General features: G+C 27.1%; 4 protein-coding genes across 4 annotated transcripts; 1 reads left to right on the top strand and 3 right to left on the bottom strand.

Moving 5' to 3' along the window:
• Positions 1–2,435: 2,435 nt before the first annotated feature.
• Positions 2,436–6,187, top strand: LOC145756298 (protein lin-28 homolog B-like). Its single transcript, XM_082572357.1, has 5 exons — positions 2,436–2,585; positions 3,364–3,450; positions 4,128–4,237; positions 5,019–5,182; positions 5,315–6,187. Exons 1-5 carry the CDS (start codon positions 2,576–2,578, stop codon positions 5,505–5,507), a joined length of 564 nt encoding a protein of 187 aa, XP_082428483.1. The 5' UTR covers positions 2,436–2,575; the 3' UTR covers positions 5,508–6,187.
• A 4,654-nt stretch (positions 6,188–10,841) lies between these two features.
• LOC145763793 (uncharacterized) lies at positions 10,842–12,178 on the bottom strand. The gene is made up of 4 exons (XM_082575315.1): positions 12,109–12,178; positions 11,894–12,028; positions 11,474–11,590; positions 10,842–10,934 (listed from the first exon to the last, which is right to left on the bottom strand). The coding sequence occupies exons 1-4, from the start codon at positions 12,164–12,166 to the stop codon at positions 10,855–10,857; spliced, it is 390 nt and encodes a 129-aa protein (XP_082431441.1). The 5' UTR covers positions 12,167–12,178; the 3' UTR covers positions 10,842–10,854.
• A 2,282-nt stretch (positions 12,179–14,460) lies between these two features.
• On the bottom strand, positions 14,461–15,707 carry LOC145763725 (uncharacterized). The gene is made up of 5 exons (XM_082575235.1): positions 15,552–15,707; positions 15,235–15,384; positions 14,967–15,101; positions 14,803–14,882; positions 14,461–14,595 (listed from the first exon to the last, which is right to left on the bottom strand). The coding sequence occupies exons 1-4, from the start codon at positions 15,607–15,609 to the stop codon at positions 14,806–14,808; spliced, it is 420 nt and encodes a 139-aa protein (XP_082431361.1). The 5' UTR covers positions 15,610–15,707; the 3' UTR covers positions 14,461–14,595; positions 14,803–14,805.
• A 598-nt stretch (positions 15,708–16,305) lies between these two features.
• On the bottom strand, positions 16,306–18,650 carry LOC145763568 (uncharacterized). Its single transcript, XM_082575035.1, has 8 exons — positions 18,533–18,650; positions 18,298–18,477; positions 18,013–18,153; positions 17,752–17,835; positions 17,302–17,484; positions 16,964–17,107; positions 16,674–16,757; positions 16,306–16,491 (listed from the first exon to the last, which is right to left on the bottom strand). The coding sequence occupies exons 1-8, from the start codon at positions 18,588–18,590 to the stop codon at positions 16,460–16,462; spliced, it is 906 nt and encodes a 301-aa protein (XP_082431161.1). The 5' UTR covers positions 18,591–18,650; the 3' UTR covers positions 16,306–16,459.
• Positions 18,651–22,919: the final 4,269 nt, after the last annotated feature.

Raw genomic sequence — 22,919 nt, 5'->3', positions numbered from 1 at the left:
AGCAATCACGTGACCTAAAACACGCGTTTTTTGGGCGGGAATTCAATTGCTTGTAGAAATTCACATATTAGGTCGAGTATAGTCAGTTATGTTTAACAATAAGTTGATTGATGACGTAACAATGGTACTTGTACCAGACAATCGATAAGTTAAAATAAGTGTTATTGTTTAAATCTGGGACAATTAAAATCGCATAAATATGACGTTACAATATGGTATTGTTGTGCTAGGCAATCAGAAGTAGCAAATATTGATTAGTTCTGATATTTGTTTTATTTATTTGCAAAATAGTAAAGAAATAATAAATACATGTAAACAACTAGTAGTTCAAGTTCGACTTTTAACTTAAATTATAAAAAAAGTATTTTAATTTTTTAGTTTTTTTTTATATATAAACTTAATAGTGTTTGTTAGGTATATAAGTTTTAACAAAATTACGTAATCTGTTTAAAAAAGTACTAGTTCTTAAAATTAGAAAATATTTAATCAGTTCATCAGAATGTTACGGGTATTTTTAAGCGCCATAAAAATCTTATAACACTGTAAATTAATTATAATGTTATTCAAAATAAGTTTAAAATTCTAAAAATTTAAAATTTAAAAAATAATTTTTATAATATTTAAATAAATGAACACTTATAGGTTTTAGAATAACTTTAATTTTGCAATTTTGTTTTATGTTTAAAAGTAAAGTAAAAATAAATTTGTTTTTATTAAAAACATAATTTAACGATAAGCCGATTTACGACAAAATTTTTCGAATAATTCCGGCTATGACGTCACAATAAAGGATTTATCTCGGTAGACATCAAAGTTTTTGAATAGCAGCACAGGGCTTAGAAATATTTTAGGAATTTCTGCAAAATTTTGATTTATTTTTTTAAAGATTTTAACCTACAGAAGTAAAATCAAATTTGCAGCAAAAATTCAGGACTATTTTGTTTTATTTTTTTATATAATTTTTCTTTTAAATAATATCGATTTTTTATCTTTATTGAAACATAGAAATCGATTATAGGCAAAGTTAAGCAAAAAATTTAGAAATAAAAAAATATTAATTTTTTTAAGTCCCCATTTTTTTGCATTTTTGACGCTGAACAATTCGACCCAAATCGCGCAAAGTAAAAACCCGGTCAAAAATTGACAAGCAAGAAAAGGTTGAGCCGCCTGTGGCTTATCGCTAAAGTCCATTTCGCAAAACATCGCGAAATTTGCGCTACGCACACACACATCGCTCTCCAATTTCACTTTATTAGTGAGAAAAACGAGAGAATAAAGAGAAAAAGAGAGCGAGAGCAGCGGAGCGGAAAATTGTGTTAATGTCCATCCAGACCACGAGGCGGTTAGATGTGTCCAGCGTTGCCTGAAACAGGATTTTGAGTTTAGCAAATTTGTCGTGAATTGCAATTTTACAGCTTTTAGAATAGAAAATAAGTGCAAATTTAAACCAAATAAACAGCATTATGTAGTGTAGTATGTGGTTAAGTGTGTACAAATATGGTTAGATTACAGTTCACCAGTTTTTCTGGGTTTACTGGAACAGCAAATTGCATGAGATATGGATTTTTTTAATTGCAGATGATAAAACATAGGTTACAATAAAAAAAACAATGCAAATTATGATTAAACTATTTTTGTAATTGTCACACTAATCGTTTGTTTTTGAAACAATACTATTTATGACGTAACACATTCCAGAGGTCACTAGAATTTTTGGCGCCAAATTGCGAACAATTTAAGTAAAAGGTTAAGATGTGGTCAAATAACTGTAAATTTTCAAAAAACATTGAATTTTGAGATTTTTATTAAGTTTAAATATTTGCAGAGGTGAAATTAAAAAAACAACAACAACATTTCGGTAACTCATCGCAAAAAACACGTCATTAATCACTTTTTAAACGACTAAAAAACAAACAATTTCGACAAAATAAAAACCATATTAACTTAACATATCAAATAACGGTATTTAAAAATGATTTTAGTACCAAAATAAAACCTGAAATTGTGGAATTTTAGGCTTCAAAATATTCCACCATTTTGTAGCGCCACTGACAGTTTATTTTAAGGTCCTTTTGTTTACTTTAGTACTTACTTTTATAAGGTTAGTGCTGGGAGTTTGTTGTTTACTTCTTGAACTAGCTTTGAAACCTAATATTCGTAAGCTAACTTGAGTTACAAAACACTTTAGCTTAAGTTTTATTGTTTGGCTGAACCAATCGATTACTTGAGTCATTTTAAACGGAATGAAATGTTTTAAAAGCGGCTGAGTCACTGCTAATTGAGCTTAGTCATCTAATTTAACTTTGAACTTAATTGCAAGGGTTTTAAACGCGATTTAGTGAATTCTTTTGAACTGGTATTATTTACTACACTTTAACTTATTTCGCCATTTTGACAAGGTGCTTTCCCTATTTACGAACTCTTGTAAATTCTAATTACAAATTTCTTATTTTTCTTTTGTTTTCAGACGAGAAAATTTAATTAGGATGCTGCCAATTAGTTTTATTAAATCGTGAGTTCAAAATTTTGTTTACATCGGGGATTATTGCGTCATTGAAACTTCTGTTACGTCACTATGGCCTCAGGTAACTTGTGGACTTTGTTTTGCTATTGGCAGAGCTATTCTTGCGTAACAAAGAATTTTGTTTATCGATTTAGCATTTTAAAAATACCATCTCGAAATTCTATTAGATTTTAAATAAATAAATTTGCAAATTTTTAGGAAATAAATATTGCTATAAAAGTATTTTCAAATAAATTTATTTTCACTGGGTTTAAAATTGGTTTAAATGGCAATTGTCTCAAGGGTGTAAATAATATGGAAAATATTTAATATTTGTAAACACATTTATTTACCTAGTAATTGTAAATGTTTATTGTTATATTGTGTTAAATACCCTGTCCTAATGCATTACCTTTTTGCTGCTATAATATGGTTTGAAATTTAATAAAAAATAATAAGATCTGTGGCATAAAATCTCTGTAAAAATATAATATTATATAAAAAATGTCTAGATGTCTAATAAATAGGTTGAATGAATGCCAAAGAATATATTTTTCTTTTAAAATAAATCATTAATTTGCACCATAGTTTATATTATACAAATTTTTGTTGAGTTTTTTGAGCTATTTTTTTTAATTTTATCTTTTATTTAAGTTAGTTATGTTTTTCATCTATTTTAAATAGCTATAAATAGTAAAATGTTGTCTAATAAATATAGTCATATTGCCTGATAAAATAAATATAATTACCAAAATTTTTTTTTCTTAAAAAAGGTTTTTTTATTTATTTTAATTTTTTTTTAAATAAACAATTAAAAAAAATCGTTTAAATTTTTTTTTTTATTATTATTTTTTTTAAAGGATCGTCATCAAGTCACGTGACATCAAAAGGGTCACCACCGCCACCTACCGACGATGATGACGTTGAAGAACTAATTCAGGGATTCGGTACGTCTTCACTAATATTATGACGTCATTTTTAACAAGATTTTAAAAACGCGATAAATCTTAAGCTTTTTAGCGTTAAGTTTTAAAGATTTTTTCGACTATTACATTCTCTACACTTCATATCTAAACTTTACAGTTATGACACTTGCATGTAAAATTTTTAAAATCGCGTTTAATAATTCGCCATTTTTTCTTATACGCGTTTCAGTATTAATATAGATAGCAATTGTATTTTATAATTTTGTCGACTTTTTTAAGTAGAAGAAATATACATACGTTATAACCGCTTTCAAATATTTTATATAATTTGGGTTATAACTCTATTTTAAAAGTTCACTTATTTTTTATTATTTTTTTGATGTGACATAGGCCGACGTTGTAGCAGAAAAAAAATTTTTTTTTGGCTTAATTTTAAAGTGTTGTTTAAAATAATGTATTGCTAACATGGTGTTGTTATAATAATTCGTTAAATAAAGGTTCAAGTTGGTTTATATACTTAGTAGTATAGTCTATGGAATGTAAAACGCCCACGCAAAGGTTAAAATTGTTTTCTGCCTTCACAATTAATTTTTTTATAGTTTTTCGTTTAAAGTTTTAAAAATAGATTTTTACTTATCTTAAAAATAAATAAAAACGTTAAAATATTAAAAAAATATTTTTAAATATATTTTTTTTAGGCAAATGCAAATGGTTTAACTTTTCAAAGGGATTTGGGTATATTACTCCAGAACGGCCAGATGGGGCAGAAGCGGGAATCGAACCCCAGAAAGATATATTTGTACATCAGGTATTAAAAAATGTATTTTATTTTTTTATGGATCAATTTTTTTTTAATTTTTTAGAATTTTTTATTAATTCTATTAAATTGCTGTAGCGTATATAAACAAAATAAAAATAAAAAAATATATGTATTTAGACTAACTTTATACATTGATCTTACTTTATTTTTCTTATATACTTCCATGTTTAATTTTACTAGGTAAAAATTGTTTCAATATATTTTGTATAAAATGAACGTAAGGTTGAATTTGTTTTAATGATTAGATTTTCCAAGAAAAATTATTAAGGAAATATTAAATTACATCAGGCTGACCTACTTTTACCTTATATTATTGAAAAAAGTTTTTTTTACCGAACACTTTTTATATTGTATGGTTGACTTAATTTATATTTTAAAACGAATTAAAATTTTTATTTTTTGTAACCTTTAATTGACCTGAGTGTTATAGCTCCTCCCCTTTATTTTGATTGGCACTTTTCATTTAAAATGGTAAACGTACATTTTTCTATATCAGATAGTTGTTAGCTTTTTAATGTCATTTTTCATCGTTTCTTAAAAAAATTACCTTAAATCTTAATAGTATGAATTATTATAATATTTCTTTTTCGACCTAATTTCAGATTTTTTTTATTTCAAATAAGCAGATAGCACAAATATAGAAAGACTTTATTTAGAAGCAAAACCAACTTAACTTAAAATTAATTGTCCTGTAATATTTTTAAAATTAAAATTATTTTTTCTATTTTCTATCTTTCATATAAATATTCATTTTTAAATATTTTAACAGAAAGTGATCCAAATGGAAGGCTTCCGAAATTTGGGGGAAGGAGAACTAGTAAAGGTTTGGTATAAAAAATCACCACAAGGATATGAAGCCAAGAAAGTTTGTGGACCATCTGGCGCAGATTGTTTAGGGAGTGAAAAACCGAAACGCAAAAAAAGGCCTGACAAGTTAGTAAAAAAGATTTATTTGACTACATTTTTGGCATGGCAGTCGGCCAAGTACAGCTTAAACAAATAAAATTTCGAATTTTTTTTCAAATATAAACTTTGTCAGATTTTTTTTTTATTCTGACTAAACAGGTGTTATAACTGCGGTGAGGCAGGTCACCACGCCAAACAATGCCAGTACCCGCCACTGCCAAAACGCTGTCACCACTGCAAATCTGTCGACCACTTGGTGGCTAATTGTCCGGTCAAGCAGGAATCTAACGGCTCTGACATCAGCAATTCGTCAAAGGGGGATGCCCCCTCTCCGCCTACCTCGGCTGCGTAAACGCTTACCTCAAATTATGAAAAAAAATGAATTAATATAGCGCCCTCTACCTCAATTTTGCTGCCTCTTTGCCAAACAGTCAACTTTTTTAACGTCGTGCGTTCTCATTCGAAAAAATACCTCAATTTTTATTCGATTTTTTATAGATTTTATGCGGAAATTTTTTGACCAGACTCACGTGATAAAAACGAGGTTTATTTTTATATTTTAATCGTTTTTTTTTCGATAAAACATACCCGAAAAATCATTCAAATTTCAGGGGTTTAAAAATCTCAATTTTTCAGTGTTTTTCTACTCAGGAAATCGTTCTTCATTTGTTTTGTTTATTTTCCTCGGACGACCACGATGCAATTGCCCCCCTTTTCTCCATTGTCAACTTAGTTGAGTCCCCTGTGTGACGTAATAAACGCTTAGCGTAATTTTTTTTTCCAACCGGTTGAAATTTTAGTTTTTTATTTTCCAAAAATCAAAAAATTGAAAATGACTCATTTTTAAAATGACAACACCTATTTTTTTCAAATTTTTCCTGAATTGGGATATTATTGTTTAGGCAACGTCACACTATTTAAAAAAAAACGTTAAAATTAGTTGTTTAAATATGTTTTAGCATAGTTACAATAGAGCAATTTTGTTGTGTAATCCGAATTTATTTTCAGTATTTTAAAACAAAAACACACTGTCTTTATCACCATAAGGACCGAACACATCTCGGTCACAACCTCAATTTCTTGTTTTTATTTTTTAATCAAATTTTGAATGTTGTTTGTTAGATGATTTTAAAACAAATTGGTTCTGAATTTTATCGAAATTAAATGTTGTTAATGTGGTCTTTGTTTCTGTTAATAAAAATATCAAGCAAAATTTATTTGATAAATGAAATATGATTCAAAATCATTTAAAAATATTTACATAATATCTTAAGTAAACAACTATACAAAATCAAAATTTTTAATATACAGACGAAGAAACAAAATTTAAAAGCAAATAGAGCACTTCCTACACTACATGAGGTCCTGGGTTCAATTCCCACTGCTCTCATGCTGTAGCGCCCATGAGTAAGATGTTGTAAACGGTATGAACTTCTTCTAAGCCAGCACTTAATCAGCAGCATAATTATCGGGCAATTATAACCTGTAATATCCTAAACTGCCACAGGCAACTCGAGACTGGGTCGGAGTAACTGATGTTACTCTATGTTTAAGTCGCGCATTCGACCTTCCCACATCGAGAATAAAGCTATATACAAAAAAAACTAAACTTCCCAGCAATAACATGTTAAAGTTAAGCGCACAGAAATAGCTTACACAAGTCAAAATTGTTGGTTTAAGTTATTGTTAGCCAAAATTTTGTTCAATAGACATTTATCACACTTTTTTTCAAAAAACAATTCCGCAAGATGGCGTGAAGGAACTACATTACGAACAACCTTTTTCAGCCTAAATCATAACAACTTTTCTTAACACAGAATAAGTTAAAAACATATTTATCTTGTGTAGTATGTTATGCTTAAAGTCATATAGTAACCATATTTTTTTACTTAAAAATTAATAAAGTTGGTGTCACTGAACACAAAAATGGTTTTAACTTTAAATAATTTCACTTACTTTTTAAGTTACACAACTTTAAAAAATAAATTTAATTTAATTAAAAAAAAAAAAAAGGGAAGCCCTGTTTGTGATGACGCTCAAAGTACCATTGTCGCTCCGCCCACTTTATCGCTAAATGTAAACAAGCGAAAACTGTCTGTATAGCGCATTTGAAATAAATTTTTTGCCGATATTTTGATTTTAGTTTTAAAAATTAAATTGTTGGTCAGTTAGACGCCCAGCATTTTGTAACTATTTGTCTAATGTTTTAGCTAGACAGTATAAACAATATGATTTTGGTCTAAAAAAAAATTAGTCAGTTTGTTTACTAGGTGACAAGTTCCCAACCAGTACCAAACTATTTTAAAAAATAACGGAAAAACAATATTAAATTTGTGAATAAAAAATTCCTAATTTGCTGCCCATAATAAATGATTTACCCTATTACAGTATTGCTGTCTGGCAGTAAAAAACAACATAAATATTTAGTTCTGGTAATAAAAACGTAAATAAGGCTTGTTAATTTAAATCGAAACTAATGTTGCCTGCACCTTCTATTTTTAAACTGACTGCTACATTTTCAGCTTGCGCGTCAGTCTTACCAATTCGGCTTCTAAATCTTTCGCTGAGTTCGCTTGTTTACATTCGCGACGCTAACTAGTACTTGTGACGTCACACGAAAAATATGGTAACCTGGTATTTGGCGTTTATTATTTTCAATATTTTTTGAAAATTAAATTGTAAGTACCACATACATTTTTTAGGAGTTCTAAAGACATTTTGTGATTCAGTGTCAACTATACTAACGTGATATATACATTACTTACAAAATTGCAAAACCCACTAACATAGCTGTTTAAAATAAGATTTTTTATAACAAACAGAAACGCTTGTGTTTTTTGGTATTTTATAAAACAACACTTTATTTAATACCAAACACTCAATTTTCCCTTTTTTTTATAAACTTGTTAAGTTTATTGGCTTAAGTGGAGGTATATGTTAACAAATAGTTGTCTATAAATTAAAATGTTGTACACTTAAAGGGATGGTTCGGTCGCAGAGTTTCCTTTTTAATAATGTTGGAATTTTTCCAACTTGCACAAGGATACCCTTATTTTTAAAATTGGTCAAGTAGTTTTTGAGATATCGGGATTTGAAGATAAAATATTGTAAATAGGGAAAGTCCCCACGCTCTAAACTTTCAAAATTAACAACATTACCTTATTTTGTTGAATTTTTAAATATAGCCTGCCTAAACAAAAATACCTAAAAAATAAATTTTGCTTTTTATGCTAAGTTTGTTTTCTGCATAAAAAAGCTAAAAAAGAAGTACAATAAACGGCTCAGAAAAGAAAAAATAAGTTTTTTTTTCTATAGTGGCCAGCATATGAACTTACGACGATGACGTCGTGCCTCACGTGACTAGCGAACGTAGGAATATTTCCTCTTTAGAATATTTACCTTTAAATTCCAATATCTCAAAAACTACTTGACCAATTTTTAAAATAATGGTATCCTCGTGCAAGTTGGAAAAATTTCAACATATTTAAAAAAGAAACTCCGCGACCACACCATTTCTTTAAATAATATGTTTTAATGTAATCTCTGGTTGTTTTCGACAGCCTAAAGTTAATTAATTGCCTTTGGTTTCAAGGTTTTAGATGAAGAAAATTCGCTACCTTGATTACAGAACAGAACCTGAGGTTGATTAAAAAATTTCTTTGTTAACATTTCGACTGCTCTTGTTTTAATTTGACTTTATGAAGTGGCTTGACTGTATGAGCACTGTTTAAGTAACAGATATAGGACTTGATATTAATACGTAGTTCTATGGGGGTGGATATATTGAATTTAAATTAAACAATGAATATATTTCGACGTAACATTATTATAAAATGGATATTTTTGATATCAACTACAAAGGTAACTATAATTATTAAAATGGCAATGATTATAAAAAATATAGTTTTTGTAATGTATTAACTGAATTAAAAGGTAGACATGCATATAACTACAAATTTTTTTGTTGTTTATAGGTCAGGGTTCGAATTAACGTTTAAAAAATGATTCGCTAAAAATGAGGTCCCATTTTTAGAGCAATAATTAGGTCCAAGTTATAATCTTCGTTTTTTAGGACTATACTAAAGTACGGGAAGCGGGATAGTGCGGGACCGTATGTAAACGTTAATAAAAATTCGCGGAATGCGGGACGGAACGGCATTTTTGTATTTTACTGCGGAAATGCAATATTTACCTCAAGGTCTTAGGCATAATGCGGGATTGACTTTAAAGGCATAGGAATGAATAGAATGATGCTAAAACGACTATAAAGTGCAAGGAAAGATTGGGGAAGGGTATAAAAATCCCGTCCTTTTCCGCATTCAGCGTCTTTTTGTTAACATTTACATACGGCTTCATTATTTCCCGCACCCCGCAACCTTAATTCGTATCCCGTATTTTAGTACTACCCGTTTTTTATAACACTTGACACGTTGCGTTGTATTTTTAAAGTGTAACGTATTGTCAATTAGTAACTTTTCGCACAAAAAACGCGTCATTTTTGATTACTTTAAGGCCGTGTATTTAAAAAATTGCGCAACAACTAAACGAACTCGGCAGTGAAACAATTATTGCCAAAACTTGAAAAGTTAATGTTATTAAACGCCTTATAGTAACCTACATTTACACAGGAATATGCTAATGTGATCAAACTAGTTTTTTATTTATTTTTATTTTTTTGTAATATATCTTTATCCTCGATGTGGAAAGTCGAATGCGCGACTTAAACATAGAGTAACATCAGTTACCCTGACCCAGTCTCGAGTTGCCTTTAGCAGTTTGGGATATTAGATTATAATTGCCAGATAATTATGCTTCTGATTAAGTGCTGGCTCAGCAGGAGTTCATACGGTTTATAACGCCTTACTTAAGGGCGCTACAGCATGAAAGCAGTGGGAATTAAACCCACGACCTCATGGTGGTGTAGCAAGTGTTCTTACCTCTACACCACGCTGCCGGTGAAAGTTCGTAACCGGTTTAAAATAGCTTCGTAAAAAATACATAAATATACACAAATGTTGTTTTATTATCACCTCAACCTTTTTTGGTTGATTTGCTATTTCTAATGTATTTGTTAAAAACGATTAGCTTTCAGAAAATGGCGACTCGTTTTTTGTTTCCTGTAGGTATTCTATTGAAGCTGCAATTTGTATTTTTTAAATTAAGTATGAAAATATATTTTTAAAAAAATGGCGTAAACTGCTTTTATGCCATAGCGCCCTTAAGTAAGGCATTATAATCGATATAAACTTCCGCTGAGCCAAAAACCGATAAGCGGTTTAATTATCGGGCAAATAAAATTCTTAATATCTCACACTGTCAAAGTCAAATACTGAGTTGGGGTAGGTAATATTAACCGTGTCAAAAAAAAATCAAAAAAGGTGTATATTTGGTGTATAAACTTCGTATTTATTTATAATTCATGTGCAAAAATAATCAGTCCAATCATGTTACATCAACAACAAACTTACAATTTACTTTAAATGTCAAAATAAAAACTTATACAATTAATAAAAGAAGTTTCTAAATAAAATCAAATATCGTTATTTTATTTATTGGCGTTCTGTTTTTTTTAAGGTTTTTTTATTTTTCGGTCAGCAAATTTTCAAGATTTTCTGCGAAAAATAATAAAAGTATTATTTAACAATTTTGATAAATTCAGTTTATATATTTTGGTTTATTTTGTTACCTAGGTAGATGTCTTATCTCGCAATGGGGCTTCGTTGATATGGTTCCGAGTTTTTAAGGCATGAGCATTTGCTTCTCAAGGTAAGGCAAGTATCTTAAAACAATTTTAAGTTGTTATGTATAAAAAATCAATATTGTTGAATGGTTCAGTGCATAGTTTAGCTTAAAATATTTATTTATAGTAGATTGATGTTTTTTTTTCGTAGACATCTTTATCCTCGATGTGGGAAAGTCGAATACGCGACTTAAACATAGAGTGACAATTGTTACCCCGACCTAGTCTCGAGTTGCCTTTAGCAGTTTGGGATATTATAGATTATAATTGCCCAGTAATTATGCTGCTGATTAAGTGCTGCCTAAACAGGAGTTTATACCGTTTATAGCACCTTACTCAAGGGCGCTACAGCATGAGAGCAGTGGGAATAAAACCCACGACCTCATGGTGGTGTAGCAAGTGTTCTTACCGCTACACCACGCTGCTGGTTGTTACACAAACGAAACAATTTTTTTTTATTAAAAAAATGGATTTAAAAACTAATTTACGTAATCCTCTTTGAAAAAAAAAATTTGAACTGTAAAAGTGTAATTAAAAACGTTATAAATGAATTAAGGACTGTTACAAATTATATTTACTTCTTTGCGTCGGGGAACCAGCATATCCACATTGCTTAAAAAGTTTACATAAATCAGTACATCGTAGTACAACTGAGGCCGAACATTTGCACTTGTTTGATTTGTTCACACACCTTCCTTTAAAAAAAAAATTCGATTATTTTTTTGACGTTCTAATTTGTTTTAAGATTGGTATTATCGGCTTTTCGGTTTACGTTAAGAAAAGATGTGTAAAATCAGAATTCGTCATAAAATCTCAATTGTGACGTCATAATTTAACATAAAATTAAAGGCGCAGCGTCGTGATGTAAAACAAAAATAAGAATGCGTTGACACAAAATTTCACTAAGAGAAATGACGTCACTTTTAAGTAGAGACGATGACGTCATATGCCAAAAAAATTAAGCAATTTCAATTTGGTTAAAAATTATTTTTAATTACTTTTTCTGTTGCCTTTTAGTAGCGAACAGTTTGCAAAAGAACAGAAAAGATTACATCCGATCGTTCGCTTATTCACTACGTTGTCGTATGAGATGACGTCACTTTCCTCTAACAAATCGTTGTCATAGAAACTGTCTAAATTAAAATTGTCTCAACGTATTAAGAACTAATTTTTAAAATTATTTCAGAAAAAAACTTTTAATAAAATTTCTTACCTTCGGACAGAGCTGCAGCAGTTGCCAAGACAACAAGAAAAAGTACAAAAAACTTCATTCTTCATGTAAATATTAAAACTTAATTTTGATCCAAAATTTCACCGGTATTTATACCCCGAATTTTGTATTTTACTTCCTTGTTACTGTATATAAGCTTTAAGGAAGTTTTTTTAAGAATATTTTTATTTTGTTGTTTTAATGAAGGAAATTATAAATCCATAGAATATATTCATTATCATTTTTAAAATAGTTTAGAAAGTAAAATTCTATTATTAACCTTGTTTGTATATAGCAGCTTGATTTTAATTTGGTATTTAGGACTTTATTGAAATTGTGTTCGAAAGTATAACAGTTGGAAGATGAATGCCTTATCGAAATTAAATTGTTAATAACCTAACTATATAACTCTCTCATTACTTTCCGCCTATTTAAATTTTTTTTTTCGATTCAATCTTATTTTTCTCTATAGCGTTGTGGAAAACCTCCAACCGAATTTATTGCAAAATTTTAAATTTTTGTAAAAACTTTAACAACTAAATATTTTATGTTTTTTTCAAATTATAATTTTTTATTTTTTTTTTAGTAAATTTTAAGACATAAGTTAAGTGCCTAAAACTTATTGTAAAAGCATAATTTACATTGTTAATATGTAACAAAAAACGTTTTTTACAGACGAGAGCCAATCAGAAAAATATAAAGAAATAATTGGTTTTAACTGAGCAGAAAGTAAGTTACTTACAATTATTTATTGTTATTCTTGAAATGTTTATAATTTTAATGTTATCGTTATATTTTTATTGAAATCGTTAAAATGTATATCAACAAAATTTGAAGAGATTACGTGGTTGCAGGTTTCTTTTTTAATTATGTTGAATTTTTTTTAATTCGCATGAGGATACCATTGCCTTTAAAATTGGTCAAGTAGGTTCGAAATATCGGGATTTGCAGTTAAAATATTGTAAATAGGGAAATTCCCTACGCTCGCGAGTCACGTGACGCACAATGTCATCGTTGTAAGTTCATACGCTGGCAGACATAGGGAAATATTCTTATATTGCTCTTTTTAAGTCGTTTGTTGTACTTATTTTTATTTTCTTTTTGCAGAAAACAAACTTAGCATGAAAAGCAAATTTTAGCCTTCTTATATAAGACATTTTTTATTTTTTAAGTATTTTTAATTGGGTAGGCTATATTTAAAAAATTCCAACAAATTAAGATTACGATGGTAAATTTAAAAATTTACCAGTCAGAAACGAATAATTGACTTATAAACACTTACAAAAAAACAGACAAGTCAACTGAGTTTTACTGAAGCAAAGTTTACCTGTCAGTAAGTTTGGCTTAAAACTCAATTTATCCGACAATTGTTGTTGGGTATATAAAAATAGTCCTAATCACTAAACGTCACATGAGTTAAGACACATAAATTATATTAAACATCAATAAACTATAAACTAAATATTCTGGTTAACATCTTTTATGGTTTTTTTTAATTTATAAAAACAAAAAGTGCAATATACATAAGTATATAACCAAAATATAACCAAAATAAAAGTATATATCGTCTGTATAGGCTATATATATAAGAGGTAACTTAAACAATTTGACAATGTACTTCAGTTAACAACGTTGAAGTGTTTTTTTTTAAACAAAATTAAGACTTTGTTAACGTTTAACTTTGCTTCAATATCACTTAGTTGACCTGTCTCTTTCTTGTTAATGTTTGTAAGCGTTTTAAGCTGGTAAACTTTCAAAATTACCAACATACCCATAATTTGTTAATTTTTTTATATACAGCCTACCTAATTAAAAATATTTTAAAAGTAAGAACTGTGTTATAATATAATATCGCTAAATTTTGCTTTTCATGCTAAGTTTGTTTTTGCAAAAATAATAATAAAAAGTACAAGAAACGGCTCAGAAAGGGCAAAAAAGGTTTATTTTCATAAGCGTCTGCCAGAATAGGAACTTACGACGATGACGCCTTGCATCACGTGAATCGCGATCGCAGGGTATTTCCCTATTTAGAATATTTACCTTTAAATTCCAATATTTCTAAAACTAGTTGACCAATTTTAAAAATAATGGTATCCCCGCTGAAAGTTGAAAAAATTTCAACATAATTAAAAACGAAACCGTACGACCACACAATCTCTCTTTAAACGTGGTTATATTTAGCTGTATAATATTCAGTTTGTTTTGACTGTAATTTAACAAAATGTTTCTATTCATAAAATTTAATTTAATGATGTCACATATTTAAAAAATACCTAATCTTTAGAAAATCATAAAAAAACATAATTTTTTAATATTAAGATAGGGGTTTATTAATGATTTTGAACATTTATTTTGGTTAACATAATTATATTAAAATACAATTTAATCTTTATAAAGTAACTAAACAACAAAATAAAGAAGACCAGATGTTTAAGATTTTTTTTTATTTAAAATTTTTTCTCATTGTTCAGAACAATCTCTTTTTTAATTCTGAAAAAAATAAATGAGTAAATTTAGTTAAAAAGTAAAAAATTAATGATATAATTTTAAAACCGATTTTATTTTAATTTTAAATTTTAACATTTAAAAAAAAATGTAAGCAGCAAAGAATTTTTTATAACAACAAAAATTAAAACAATAAAATTAAAAAAAAAAAAAAAAACTGTAATAGTTGATAGCTGAAAAAATGATAATAACTTTTTAAAAATCTTTTTTCATTGGTCGCGGCTGTCCCTCTTTAAAACATTTACATGCAGATTTAATCCGTATGCACTTATCTAAAATAAACATCACAAAACTTTTATTTTCTACTTCTACTTTTGTGTCTAACTTTAACAATTTTATCGTTTTCAATATTTTACCCTTTCTTTTTTTCCCTTTAATATAAGCACATTGTGGGTACATATCACACAACATCCAGCATTTCATTGAGGTTCGTGAATTTGAAATTAGTTTTTGCCCGCACTTACATCTATTTGATCTTCTTGAGCACATTTCTGTTAGTAATTTCAAAAAAAGGCGAATAAATACAAAAAAATATAATTTAAAATGTGCAATGTTAATTAACGGTTGAGCACAATATTGTATTTCTTAAATTAAAAAAAATATTAATTGGTTTTTATTGCTTACTTTTTAATCGAGTTTGATACAAATTACATCTAGAACCAAAAACGGCACAAAAATGTCTGCAAGTGAATCTTTTTTTAGCGTTTCCTGAGTCGTACGCTTCAGTTTCGGCAATTTCATTAGAAATTAGGTCGTAATCTGGCTCAGTGCCATCTGTAAACACATAAACGGGAAAATGTGTAAAAAAATGTCAAACCTTTTAAAAACATGATCATTGTTGTAATATACACAGCCCATTGCAAAACACTTTACTTTAAATTACAAACGAATAGGTAAAATGGAAATTTACGAAACGTTTTTTTTTATTTATAAGCTTTTACCTTGTGATAAAGCTGCAGCAGTTGCCAGGACAACAAGAATAAGAACAAAAAACTGCATTCTTCATGTAAGTGCTGAACTTATAAATTTTAATCTAAAATTTCATCGTTATTTATACCCGAATTCTGGCTTTTACTTCTTTATGTTTATATATAAACTTAGAAAAAAGGGTAAATAACTACAGTCTTTTAAACACTTTAATTTTAAACAATAACCCTATTCTGTTATCCATTTGTGAATTAAAATTGTATTAAAATTTTTTCACCATTTAACTTGAAATTTAGCATGGCCGACTATAAACCTATAAAAAGTTTTGTGATGTATTTTTTTAGTTTTTGAAATGCAAACTGTCTTTAAAATTTAATAGATTAGAGAAATTTAAAGAATTGAAGGATGTTTCGTTAATAAATATTCTATAAAAATATATTGTGTCTAATATCCTTGCAGTAAGGAAAACTTTTTTGCTATTGAAATTTTGCTTACGAAAATTTTAAAAAGGAATTTTTTAAGCTATTGTTAGCTAACTAATAATGTGCCTATATTTTATTACTTTCCGCTGATTTATAATTTGCCTATTGATAAAAATTAGAACTTCCTTGTTTGTGCTGGCATGAAATTTTGTAAGCTTTTATTAAACGTGTTTTAACGTGTCTTTAATTCGGTTTGGTTAATCTTGGTACCATGATATTGCTAAGACGTTTAAAATTAAAGTTTTATTCGCTTAATTAAGTTTTCAACTTTACAATTGTATTTTATTAAGTTTTTTTTTATTAGCACACGCCAAAACCATAAAATAATGCAAGATTTTTTTAATTTTTAAACCAAGTATATTTTACATGCAACTTTATAAAATAACTGTTTTAAGGTTTGGTTATATATGATTCAATTAAACCAAAATAATTCTTGTTACTTAGTAATCGTTGAGTATGTTTTTCAGAAGCTCTGTAAAAAATTAAAAATTAGATATGCAAAAATATATATTAAAAACTTTTTAAATTTAAAACCAGTATACTTTATATTCCGTTAATCTAACATAGGCATCAAAAATTTTGCCTACCAGCACCAAAAAAAATAAATTGTAAATTTAATATGAAATATTAACTTAATAAAATAATGATATTGACCTTCCGCAAAATCTCGGGCAGTAAATATAGTTACACCGTTTTTCTTGTCACATGTACATTTAACCTTCAGCCTTCGACAATTCTCTAAAAAAAATAAAAAAGTAATTTAAAAAAAAAATATTAATAATGTTAATAATTTTTTTTAAATGAGATGTGGTAATTATTAGTTCCAAAACTGCTCGATTTACTTATTTGTTAAGTGTCTTACTTATATTTAAAGATATGTTGTTACAGTATAATTTAAGACATGTATGGGCACACAAAACTGTTTTACTTAGTTAATAAATTACTTCTTAATTTGAGGCTTTTTCCATTTCCGCATAGAGTTAATAACTCGCACACGTCAGGGCATTTCATTTGTACAGATTTTGACTTTTTAACTTCTAATGAGTTTTTAACACAGTTACATTTCTTCTTTCGTTTAAGACATTTTACTAAAAAAATGAATGTTTAAAAGGCAATATTTTTAAGTTGTTGTTATTATAGGTTTATTTAATAAGGCAACTCCAACGTATAAAGATAAAATTGTTGCTTTAAAATGTTGCAAAACACCTTTTTTAAGTTTGATTGGTATATATTAATTAAACGTTGTAAAGCAATGTTGAAATCGCGTTAAGAGTAAACTTACTTTGCAGTTTTTCGGGTAGTTTATTGCAATCTGGGACAGTTGTTTCACAGAATAGAGCACATTTGATTTTAAACCTTAGGCTTGTTGTTCTGTCGTAACTAGGAAAGGTGTCGATTAAATCGATATCAGCGTTCAAATCTGTTACAGTTTTGTCTTCCGATGAAAAATCGTTGTAATTTTGATCTAAATCAACACGATTAAATTAACAAAGGTTAATAAACTATAAAATGTAATTGGAAAATAAAAATAAATGGTTCTACTGGGAATTTTCTAACTTAATTGTTGATCTTAAAAAGTCTGAAATCCTTTTTTATGATAATGATTAGTAACTTATATATTTTTTTTATTTTTACTATGTGTGAAATAGAGTAAGTCAATAAAATGGTTTTAAAAGGCGGAAAGTATATATATATATATTTTGAAATAATCATTTGAAGTGTTCATAATAACCTTCCGCTGCATCCTTTGAAAAACCTACATTTGGAATCTGATTTGCACCACAATTGCATATTTTTTTTCGCTTTTGGCAATTTTCTAAAAACAAATAATAAAATAAATTTTAAGTCTTAACAAAAAAAAAAATATTTTAAAATAATAAGATTTTAAGCATTTGGCGTAGTAACTATTAGTTTTAAACTAAGTTTTGTCTTTTTAGTTGCTTAGCTTAGTGTTGTTTAGTAAATTTTTAATGTCTATTTCGTTTCATGTCACCTCTTAATTTGGGGTTGCTTCCATTTCCGCATAGAGTCAACAACTTGCATAAATCGGTGCATTTCAGGCGCACAAATTTTGACCTTACTTTATCTAACTTCTCAACACAGTTACATTTCTTCTTTCGTCTTAAACATTTTTCTATAAAAAATGGAGCCGTTTAAAATTTAAAATTAAATATTTTTTTGGTTTATTAGTTTAGCCCAAACAATCACAAAATGCTTATTTTTTAACATTTTTAGTGAATGTTGTAAAGCAATGTTAAAATCACTTGGTTAAACTTACTTCGTAGTCTTTTGGGTAATTGTTGACAATTTGAGACAGTTGTTTCACAGAAAAGAGTACATCTAATTGTAAGTTTTAATTGTTTTCTGTCATAACTTGGTAGGTCATTCATTAAATCGCCATCAGCGACTAAATCTTCCAAATTTTCTTCGTCTAATTGCGAATCGTAGTCATTGTTTACTATAAATAAACAACATCTTTTTTATTTTAGATTTTTTTATTTACAATTTCTTACCTTCTGACAAAGCTGCAGTAGTTGCCAAGACCACAACTAAAAGAACAAAACACTTCATCTTAATGTAGGCATTAAAAATTAATTTTAATCCAAAATTTCACCGTTCTTTATACCCGAATTTTGTCTTTTATTTCCTTGTAATTGTTAAAACTTTAGGGAATTTACGTGTAAAGAAGATTATGCGTCAACATGTTAGTAGAAAATTACCGTCTATTAAACCCATTGTGTTTATAACAAAAAACCCCATTCAATTACACGTGGTCTATTGATTAAAATTTTGTTTTTCGTTGTTGGTAATGTCTAAAAATTCCCAAAAATTTTAGTTCGGGTGAAACGCATGACGCGGTGCATCTTTTAACAAGCTTCAATTTTTTTTTAAATATAAAGTTACAATATTTTATAAAAAAAAAAAAAAATGAAAAATGTAAAATTTAAAAATATTGTAACTTTATATTTAAAAAAATTTAAGCTTATTGAAAATAAAAAAAAAATTACCCGTAAATGAAGTCCCTAATAAATTAATTCAAGATATAAATGAATTAAAATTTGGGAACATAAAATGAATGTCATAACATACACTTTAAAGTGGGTTGGTTTAATTATAATAACTTAACAATTTAAACATTTCACCAAATAAAAATAACGCAAATTTCGATTTTGAAAGAATTTGAATTTAAATTGCCTTATCAACGCTTACCAACGACTTTATGTTACGTCATCGGCCATACTAATTTAAACAAAATTTTTTTACTCTAAATGAGCGATAAACTATTTTTCAAAAGTTTCAATATACAAGCAAGTTATGACGTTTTTACTAAAGTTGTAGCGTTTTTTAAAATACACAATTAAGTATTTTTTTTAAAGTATTGCCCTAATTAACATTCAAAATAAAAAAATTTATAAAAATATTTAAAAGAACAAAAGTTACAAATATATTTGTGTTGTGTATTTAGATAAATGATGTCGTGATCTTGCCGATCTCATGGATCTTGATTTCTTTAAATATTTTTGCTGCAAATAAAACGTCAACTCAGAAACTTTATTTATTTTTGCTCTTTAATAAAACATGTGTTTTTGTCAATGTATTTATTTTTTATTATGGTTCGAAATCATAGATTTTTAAACATATTGTTATTGTCAATATTACTATTAATTAAAATGATTTTCACCAGTGCCTTATAACCTGTAAAGTTAAAATAACTTTGTTCCTAAACATTTACAGTTTTAATTTTACGTATTTGTTAAAAGGTACGTACAAAAAAAACAAAAAAAATGAAATATGTTTTAATAAAGAACTAAAATAAATAAAGTTTCTAAGTCAACGTTTTATTTGGAGATAAAGAAATCAAGATTTATAACATCGGCAAGATGCCACGGCATTCATCTAAATACAACATACAAAAATATTTTTAACTTTTGTTTTATTAAATATTTTTATGAATTTTTTATCTTCAATGTTAGTTTTGGCAATCCGGTTTTAATGAAGTAACTTTTTTTGTTTTGAAAAAAATTTCCTGGATATTAATAATTATCAAAAATATATTAGTTTATGCACATTATTGTACTTAGGTTCGAATGACAAAGTTATTTTTAAATTTAATTATTTTTAATTAATTATTTTTAACCTAACTACTAAATGGCAGCAGTTTTCAAAACCTTTAAGTTAATATAATATTTAATTTACATTCAGAATTGTATTGTTAATGATACAAAACGCTAATTATATGTACATTCAGTATTTTAAAAGCTAATCAGTTTTGACTTTAGGCTTTTTGCTTGGTGGTCTAAAAATGTAAACAAGTAACACATGTGATTACTGGACCGAGAAGACGTTGATTAAGAATACTACCCTAATCAAACCCAAAATAAAAATTAGCTCTAACTTTTGTTTTAATAAATATTTTTGCAAAATGTTTTATCTTGAATGTTAGTTACACCAATGCGCGTCTAATAAAATATAAAATTTTAGGTTTTGAGATTTCATAAAATTTTAATAAAAGTGTCATAACTTTTATGAATATTAATATTTTCGAAAAATATTTTGTGAACACGTTAATTGGACCTGTGCAGTTATCACGAAGCAATTATTTTTTAATTTAAAATTTTTTATTTTTTTCAAAAAATTTATATGCAATATCATTGGCCAAAAATATCACGTGACCTAATTAAACTCAAAATAAAAATTAGCTCCAACTTTTGTTCTACCAAAAATTTTTGGGAAATGTTTTATCTTGAATGTTAGTTATACCAATGCGCTTCTAATAAAATATAAAATTTTAGGTTTTGAGATTTCATAAAATTTTAATAAAAGTGTCATAACTTTTATGAATATTAATATTTTCAAAAAATATTTTGTCAACACGTTAATTGGACATGTGCAGTTCTAAAGGAGCAATTATTTTTTGATTTAAAATTTTTTATTTTTTTCAAAAAAATTTTATGCAATATCATTTGCCAAAAATATCACGTGACCTAATTAAACCCAAAATAAAAATTAGCTCTAACTTTTGTTCTACCGAAAATTTTTGCAAAATGTTTTATCTTGAATGTTAGTTACACCAATGCGCGTCTAATAAAATATAAAATTTTAGGTTTTAAGATTTCATAAAATTTTAATAAAAGTGTCATAACTTTTATGAATATTAATATTTTCGAAAAATATTTTATGAACACGTTAATTGGACCTGTGCAGTTTTCACGAAGCAATTATTTTTTAATTTAAATTTTTTTATTTTTTTCAAAAAATTTATATGCAATATCATTGGCCAAAAATATCACGTGAGCTAATTAAACCCAAAATAAATTAGCTCTAACTTTTGTTCTACCGAAAAATTTTGCGAAATGTTTTATCTTGAATGTTAGTTAGGCCAATGTACGTCTAATAAAATATTAAATTTTAGGTTTTGAAATTTCATAAAATTTTAATAAAAGTGTCATAACTTTTATGAATATTAATATTTTCAAAAAATATTTTGTGAACACGTTAATTGGACCTATTCAGTTCTCATGAAGCAATTATTTTTTAATTTAAAATTTTTTATTTTTTTAAAAAAATTTATATGCAATATCAATGGCCAAAAATAACACGTGAACTAATTAAACCCAAAATAAAAATTAGCTCTAAATTTTGTTCTACCGAAAATTATTGCGAAATGTTATATCTTGAATGTTAGTTAGGCCAATGTACGTCTAATAAAATATAAAATTTTAGGTTTTGAGATTTCATAAAATTTTAATAAAAGTGTCATAACTTTTATGAATATTAATATTTTCAAAAAATATTTTGTCAACACGTTAATTGGACCTGTGCAGTTCTAACAGAGCAATTATTTTTTGATTTAAAATTTTTTATTTTTTTCAAAAAATTATTATGCAATATCATTTGCCAAAAATGTCACGTGATCAATTAGACTCAAAATAAAAATTAGCTCTAACTTTTAGTTTAATAAATATTTATGCTGAATGTTTTATCTAGAATGTTAGTTACACCAATGCGCGTCTAATAAAATATAAAATTTTAGGTGTTGAGATTTCATAAAATTTTAATAAAAGTGTCATAACTTTTATGAATATTAATATTTTCAAAAAATATTTTGTCAACACGTTAATTGGACCTGTGCAGTTCTCACGAAGCAAATATTTTTTAATTTAAAATTTTTTATTTTTTTCAAAAAATTATTATGCAATATCATTTGCCAAAACTATCACGTGACCTAATTAAACCCAAAATAAAAATTAGCTCTAACTTTTGTTCTACCGAAAATTTTGCGAAATGTTTTATCTTGAATGTTAGTTACACCAATGCGCGTCTACCTAAATATAAAATTTTAGGTTTTGAGATTTCATAAAATTTTAATAAAAGTGTCATAACTTTTATGAATATTAATATTTTCGAAAAATATTTTATGAACACGTTAATTGGACCTGTGCAGTTCTCACGAAGCAATTGTTTTTTAATTTAAAATTTTTTATTTTTTTCAAAAAATTTATATGCAATATCATTGGCCAAAAATATCACGTGACCTAATTAAACCCAAAACAAAAATCAGCTCTAACTTTTGTTCTACCGAAAATTTTTGCGAAATGTTTTATCTTGAATGTTAGTTAGGCCAATGTAGGTCTAATAAAATATAAAATTTTAGGTTTTGAGATTTCATAAAATTTTAATAAAAGTGTCATACCTTTTAGGAATATTAATATTTTCAAAAAATATTTTGTCAACACGTTAATTGGACCTGTGCAGTTCTAAAAGAGCAATTATTTTTTGATTTAAATTTTTTTATTTTTTTCAAAAAATGTTTATGCAATATCATTTGCCAAAAATATCACGTGACGTAATTAAACCCAAAATAAAAATTAGCTCTAACTTTTGTTCTAATAAATATTT

The sequence above is a fragment of the Corella eumyota genome, chromosome 1 (genome assembly GCF_963082875.1).
Source record: "Corella eumyota chromosome 1, kaCorEumy4.1, whole genome shotgun sequence".
Taxonomy (NCBI): Eukaryota; Metazoa; Chordata; class Ascidiacea; order Phlebobranchia; family Corellidae; genus Corella; species Corella eumyota.
This window is presented reverse-complemented; position numbering and strand designations above follow the sequence as displayed.